The sequence below is a fragment of the Orycteropus afer genome, unplaced genomic scaffold (genome assembly GCF_000298275.1).
Source record: "Orycteropus afer afer isolate SDZICR_OR568_19922 unplaced genomic scaffold, OryAfe1.0 scaffold00517, whole genome shotgun sequence".
Lineage (NCBI taxonomy): Eukaryota > Metazoa > Chordata > Mammalia > Tubulidentata > Orycteropodidae > Orycteropus > Orycteropus afer.
In genome coordinates, this window is record NW_006922104.1 from 1,639,076 (window position 1) to 1,647,007 (window position 7,932).

The 7,932-nt window shown below is 40.1% G+C and overlaps 1 protein-coding gene across 1 annotated transcript in view; it reads right to left on the reverse strand.

Moving 5' to 3' along the window:
• The window catches only part of MAOA (monoamine oxidase A), a 96,149-nt gene that overhangs the window by 81,896 nt on the left and 6,321 nt on the right, over positions 1-7,932 (reverse strand). The window contains 1 exon segment of the mRNA XM_007955611.1: positions 7,479-7,498. Within this exon segment, the coding sequence (XP_007953802.1) occupies positions 7,479-7,498 (20 nt within the window).

The window sequence follows — 7,932 nt, forward strand, 5'->3', positions numbered from 1 at the left end:
GCACAACCTTGCTTTCTGAAAGCAAAGAAAACTTGAAGCACTTACTAATGAAGATTAAAAAAAAAAAAAGAAAAAAACTCCAGCCTTCAGTATGGATTACACTTCACTATAAAGAAAACAAAAATCTTCACAACTGGGCAAATAGGCAATATCATGATAAATGGAGAAAAGAATAATCCTGTGAAGGATTTCATTTTACTTGGATCAACAATCAACACCCATGGAAGCAGTAGTCAAGAAACCAAAGGACAGATTGCATTGGGAAAATCTGTGGCAAAAGATCTCTTTAAAGTGTTGAAAAAGCAAAGATGGAAAGAGTCTGTGACCAGCATGGTAACACTGGGGAAAGGAAAGACACTGAAATGTACACAAAAGATACAGAAAACAGAGTATTACATGCTCAACACTGCAGTATCACTAGCACCAAATATCAGGCTACAGATTAATGCATAGACAGATGAGAAGATCATGTGGGGATAGGCAAACAGGAATACACCCTAGACCAAGGATATATCTGACTGAAGATAATCTTACATATGCACTTGTTCTACAAAATTAGTCACAGACATTACAGAAGCAACAGAAGACAGGGTTGGAGTAACCTCTCAGAGACAATCAAACATCTTGTGAGAGGAATCACCAGCTCTGCAGACTCAGGATCATGGTCTTAGGGGACATCATGCTCAATTAGCACGCACAGTTCATAAAACTTTTGTTCTACAATCTACTTTGGTGAGTAGTGACTGGGGTCTTAAAAGCTTTCGAGCAGCCATCTAAGATGCAACTGGTCTCCTCTTGTCTGAAGAAAAGAAGAGTGAAGAAAATCAAAGTCATCAGTAAACAATCAGTCCAAAGATAAGATGGACAATGGACCTCTATGACCTTGAGACCAGAAGAACTAGATGGTGCCCAGATACCAATGCCAACCACTCAGAATGCGATGAAATCTGGAGATCCTGGATAGAAAAACCAAAAACCAAATCCTCTGCCATTGAGTCGGATCTGACTCACAGTGACCCCTCCTTGGGTTTCCAAGGCAATATCTCTATGGAAGTAGATTGCCCAATCTGGTGGGTTTAAATTGCCAGCCTTCTGGTTAGGAGTCAAATGCCTTAGGCACTACGCCACCAGAGCTCCCATACTGGATAGAGTGGGACGAAAAATGTGGAATAAAATTCAAAAGCACAAAAATGACCTGAATTACTGGTTGGAAAGAGACTGGTAGAACCCGTGAGACTATGGCCCCAGGTTACCCTTTGGGCCTAGAGATGGACTCACTTACATGGACTGGCTCTTAGCCCAACAGAAGAAGGACCTACATACAAAATGCTTACCCCGGGTCAATGCACCCACCTTCTCTAGGGAGATGCATCTCTTGGATCAATCAGCCATTAGACATCAGAGGGATAGCACTCACAAGGAGGGAATGCTGGACAGATATGAATGCATAGATAAGAAGGTGGTTACGGGGAGGAGGGTTTTTTTTTTTTTTTTTGATGGGCCATGGAATCAGATGTGCATGAACTGTTGAATGTAAAACAAGTTTGCTTTGTAAATTTGCACCCAGAACACAATAAAATAAAATTATTAAAAAAAAGCAAAAATGTTACTTTGAGGACTAAGGTGCTTCTGACCGAAGTCATAGTATTTTCAATCATCTCATATGCATGCAAAAGCTGGACAATGAGTAAGGAAGACTGAAGGAGAAGTGATGCATTTGAATTATGGTTTTGGAAAAGAATATTGAATATACCATGGACTAGCACAAGAACTAACAAGCCTGTCTTGGAAGAAGTATGGCCAAAACGTTCCTTAGAGTGGAGGATGGTGAGACTTTATCTCATGTACTTTGGATACGTTATCAGGAGAGACCTCTCCCTGGAGAAGGACACCATACTTGGTAAAATAGATGCTCAGTGAAAAAGAGGAACACTCTCAACAAGATAGACTGACAATGGCTGCAATAATGGTCTCAAACATAGCAATGATTGTGAGGATGCCACAGGACCAGGCATTGTTTTGCTACAAGTCAGAACTGACTCAACTGAACAACAACAACAAAGAATGAGTTATGGGAAAACAGCCAGTGGTCTGCTTCAGAAGGATTAAGTTTGAGATGTCTAAATGAGCTAAATATCTGTTGAGAACTTCTTGGACACAGAAATGGATTCTATATCTTTGCATCTTTACAATAGAGCCTATAACACTTTGCAAAGTCTGTAAAAATGTCCGTTGGTTAGAGAAGAACCACATACTAGGAAAACAAAACCATGCTAATGTGGATGAAGGCAACCAGGACATTTCTAATGCCACTTATATTTATTACAAGAAACTAGAAAAAAACTGACAAGATTAGTATGTCGTGTCATTTTCCCCTTTATGCCTAAGTGAGTCAGCAGATTTTAACTACTACTCATTATGTCTTCTGGGCTTTGAACCAGTATTGTGCTGTGCACACAAACTTGTCTCCTATGTGTACAACATTTTTCTTTCTATCTCTATGTCCATCTATATTTTGTGCTTCCTTTTAGAGAAATAATTCTGTTTTTGAAAATGCAACATCTTCTACTCCCTTTGAAAAGCTAAAAAGATAATGCTGTCTCAAATGATAAATACATAAAAGCTAACAATTAACTTCAATTTGCCCTGCATTCGACAGACTGGTTGTCTAGACTATCCTAATTTATTTGATTACTATTCATCATTCATCTTCACTTTAGGTAAACAGATCTCACCCAAGTTAGGGAATGCAATTACCCCTTAATTCATTATTTGCCCCATTATTTCACTGAAGCTTAAAATAAGCCAGGATTGTTCCACACTGCTCTTAATTCATATTCTGTACTCTTGGGAACGGCTGTAGTTTAAAATAACAGTTTCTAGAATGTTTTATGGAACACTGGTCCTCAAGAAGCTCTGGGGAAAATTATCAATGTTCATGAAGTTGGGAAATCTTATGATGTTTCTCTTTCTTGGAAATACATGGTGTGCATGGGTATATTAAAGGCCCTGAAAAGTCCTGTAGTTGAAGAGTTCTGCTTAACTTCACATTTCCCTAACCCCTGAATTTTTAAGTACCTCAAAACACCCTTTGCAAAAGCTCATTTAAATACTTATGAAATCCTTCAAATATTTACTATAATAAACTCCTGCAGCAGGTGAGCAAGGCCTAGAGCACAGGATGGGAGTATTAAAGCAAAGTGTTTTTTTAGCTACAGATTGTGCTCTACTAGATCTTACCATTCTCTCTTCTTATTCCTAAAAGTGTTATTTTTCTTCAACTTTGACATTCATCACCACCTAGGAATGTGTACCATGTACCAAAAAAAAAACCCAACCTCACTGCCATTGAGTCAATTCCGACTCATAGTGAACCCTTTGGGTTTCCGGGGCAGTAAATCTTTATGGAAATAGATTACACAGTCTTCCTTCCACAGAGTGGCTGGTGAGTTTGAACCACCAACATTCTGATTAGCAGTCAAGTGCCTTAGGCACTACACCACCAGAGCTCCTTTGTATCATGTACACTACATATTAAACATTAAAAAGTTAACTCTCTATTAGTCTGTGAATTGGTCTCTGGCCAATTTAACTCCACCCTTGGCCTCTTGGACTGAACACTGGAAAATAAAAAGTTTGGTTAAACATCAAACCATGATGAAGTTTTAGAAGCAATGTTCCTAAAGCAGGAAAACAGAGATTAAAAATCCTAAATCTTTGCCTGTGCGTTAAAAAGAAAAAGTCTATAAGTAAACACATAATGAGTGCTCAGTCAATAAGTATTTATTGAATGAATGCATATAAGCATGCAAAAAAAAGAGGTCTTTAACTTAAGTCAGAGCTCACGACTAACTCATTTAATCTGGAAATGGTATCCTTAAAAATAATCTTCATTACATTTCTTAATTTATCCAAAATCAACAACACTTTTTAACAAGCATTTCTTCCTAAGTAGAATTCTTTCCTGGTCACACATTTTCTCCAGATAGAATTAACTGTTCCCTTCTCTTTGCTGCAAATGATTAGCACACTCAACTGCTAACCAAAAGGTTGGAGGCTCAAGTCCACCCAGAGCCACCTGGCAGAAAAGGCCTAGTGATCTGTTTCTGAAAAATCACCCATCAAAAACCCGAGGAGCACAGTCCTACTCTGACTTAAATGGGGTCACCATGAGTCAGAGTTGACTGAACAGCAAACTGGTTTTCTCTGTGCTGTCATTGGACCCTTGAGCCAACCTCAAGTACCAACAGCATGTCAGGCTCATTGTCATAACCCCCAATACACAATGGGACCTGTATCCAGGTCACTGGATAGACAAAACGGACTGACAAATAAGGGAACATCCTCAGACCAAAACTTCCCTCTTCTATTTGGGCCCAAATTTTGTCAAATGCCTTCAATGACCAGTGATGTTTATCAGTTATTTTTACATGCATATTAAATCAGGAATGCATACTTAGTATCATTGATTTCACTTCAATGTGTCAAATCTTTAAATACCAATCTTGGCAGACAATTAAAAGAAATCCCATTAGCTACCACAGCCTCCCATTTCCTTCACCAATATCTTCTCTCCCAATTTTTCAAAATATGTGCTTCATTTGGAAGCGAGAATGGCCAGACTTTGTCTGACCTAATTTAGTCATGTTGTCAGAAGGGAACATTCCCTGGAGAAGGATATCATGCATGGTAATGAGGAGGGTAAACAAAAAAGGGGAAGGCCCTCAACAAGATGGACTGACACAGTGGCTGCAATGAGCTCAGGGATAGAAAGGAGTGTAAGGCTGGCACAGGACTGGGCAGTGTTCCTTCTGTTGTACATAGAGTCGCTATGAGTAGGAAGGAGCCAACTCAATGACACCTAACAACAACAAGCATTTGAATGTAGGAACTGCAGGTGCCTTGTTTTTCAGCCTCAATGCTTTGACTATTTTTATCATTGTCTATTTATAAATTCTGGAGCTCTGCTAGTGTAGTGCCTAAGACACTTGTCTGCTAACCAGAAGACTGGCAGTTCAAACCCACCAGCCACTCCTCGGAAGGAAGGTTGGGCAATCTACTTCTGTAGTAATAGTGCCTTGGAAACCCAAGGAGGGGTCGCTGTGAGTCGGGTCCAACTTGACAGCACATAACAACAACAACAACATTTATAAATTCATTACTAGTATCTGTCTGGGAGCTCTGGTGGCATAGTGCCTAAGCCATTTGACTGCTAACCAGAAGGCTGGGGGCTCAAACCCATAAACCACTCCTGGGAAGTAAGACTGGGCAATCTACTTCTGTAGAGATACCGCCTTGGAAACCCAAGGAGGGGTTGCTATGAGCTGGAACTGACTCGACAGCAATGAGTTTGATTTTTTGGTTAGTATCTGTCTAACAATCTAAAAAATTCTTTTCATTTTTATTTTTCACCACTTCTATGAAATATTAGTATCAGCTCAAAACATTTACACTTCAGGGTTATAATATAATATGAAAAGGTTTCCATAATATTATCAGATGTTTGCGTGGCATACCAAAAAAAAAAATGTCTTCAAGTAAGAGTATGCATTTATTTAGTGAATAGGTCCATAGCTTTCCCCAGATTTTCAAAGGGTCATTTGACCCAAAAGGTTAACAACCACTGATCTGAACAATTATAACAATCTCTATACAGTATCCTAAACATACTAGGAATGGACTTTTCAAAAAGGAAATAAATTCTTCATATGAAAGTCATTTTATCTAATAGTGTGTCCCATATTATTAAATTTAAATGTTCACAAAACAGGAACATTTCACTTAATATAATATATCCTAATGTATAAATTGGAGTCCCTGACTGGTGCAAACAGTTAACATACTTGGCTGCTATCCAAATGGTTGATGTTTCAAGTCCACTCAGAGGTACCTCTGAAGAAAGGCCTGCCTGTAGATCTACTTCCTCAAAATCAGCCACTGAAAATCCTATGGATCACAGTTCTACTCTAGCCCACATGTGATCATCATGAGTCATAACTGACTCAATGGCAACCAGTTTTTTAAATATTTAAGTTAAAGTGACCCAACAGTCAGCAGATCCTAGGGCATCCAGCCTCAATGTAAAGCAGTTATAAGGCTCATTGAATTTTTATGAGTAAGCTCATAGAGCAAGTTCACTGAGGTGGGGAATGAAAGGAACACCGTCATAGTTAATATTTTAGGAGTTCAGGGTCAAGTTCTGATGCTAAGAGTTTTATGGTATTTGGTAATTCACTTAACCCCTCTGAACCTCTACTTTGGTCCCTTTAATCCCTTACAGGCTGTAATTCTGTGACCCTTGAATTTGGTGAATATGTAATCAACTCAACTCTCAAAGCTTATCATCTGGTTATGTTCTTACTGACACTCTTACCTAACCAATCAATTAAATATAGTTATAAAGTGAGGTCTTGTTTACTTTGGCATAGTGACAACCAGTAAAGGACTTTTAAAGGAAGACTCAGAGAAATCATGGGGAAGGTGTGAATGAGCACCCATGGAGAGACCCAGATCCTCATTTCAATTAGTGTAGAGTATCAAGATGAGAAATGATGCAAGTCATTTCCAGAATGGAGCATGGAAGAAAAAAGTATTGAAGAGGATCCTAAAAGAGAATGGTGAAGAAACAGACCTTTACAAAGCAGTCCAATTACTGGAAAAGCTATTAGAAAATATAGCGCATATAACTTAACCCAACCTCCTAACTTTACTGATGACAAAACTGCCATTTAAATACTTTACCAGCAAAAAGACCAGTTGATTCCAATTCATGATGACCCCATTTGTGTGAGAGTAGAATTGTGAGCTATAGGGGTTTCAATGGTTGATTTTTTGGAAGTATATTACCAAGGCTTTCTGGTTGTTGTTAGGTACTGTCAAGTCATCTCTGACTCATAGCGACCTTATGTACAACAGAATAAAACACTGCCCTCCGTCTTTTGCCAGCCTCACAATTCCTGCTATACCTGAGCCCATTGCTGCAGCCACTGTGTCAATCTATCTCATTGAGGGCCTTCCCTGTTTTCCTTGACCCTCCACTTCTCCAAACATGTTATCCTTCTCTAGAGAATGCTCCCTTCTGATAACATGACCAAAGGAGGTGAGACAAAGTCTGGTCATTCTCACTTCCAAGGAGCACTTCAGTTGCACTTCTTCCAGGACATATCTGTTAGTTCTTTTAGCAGTCCATGGTACTCGGTATTCTTCACCAATACCACAACTCAAAAGCATCAACTCTTCTTCGGTCTTCATTATTCATTGCCCAAGGCTTTCTAAAATTGCCCTAATTCACAATGCAGATTACAACATAACAGGGAATAAACTGTCCAAAAAACCAAAACAAACTCACTGCCGCCGAGTCAGATCCGACTCATAGTGACCCCTTGTGGTGGATATGTTTGTGTGTCAACTTGGCTGGGCAGCTGGTGGTAGTTAATCCCCATGATGAGACCGGCAATCAACTTCATGGTGTGATCTACCACAAGCAGCTGAGTAGCTGCTTTTGGGTATGTGGTCTGCTTCCCATATATAAGCAGCAGTTTGGGGAATGGTCTCTAGCCTATGGCATGCTTGGACCCTGCACATAGCTGTGTATGCTCTGCGGACCTTGGGACTTACAATGGACTTAAGTTAATGGCCTGCCGTGTGGTTTGGTAACATCAGGACTGTGCCTTTTTACTTGTCAACCGTGGGGCTTCTCAGCCTCAGCAGCCAGCAGCTGTCTGAGTGAAGAAACGCCTCTAGCTCCAGTGGGCTGGGAGCGGGAGGCGGAGCTGTACCCCAAGGTTGAGGGGCTTTCATTTCACCCAGTCCCTAGAGCCTGGTACTTTGAAATCTAGGAGGCTGTGATTGTTCCACCCCCAAAGGCCATGGTCCTACCCTTAAGGCTGAGGCAGCTCTGCTTCTGTTTCCTTGGTCTCTCTGCTTCTGCCG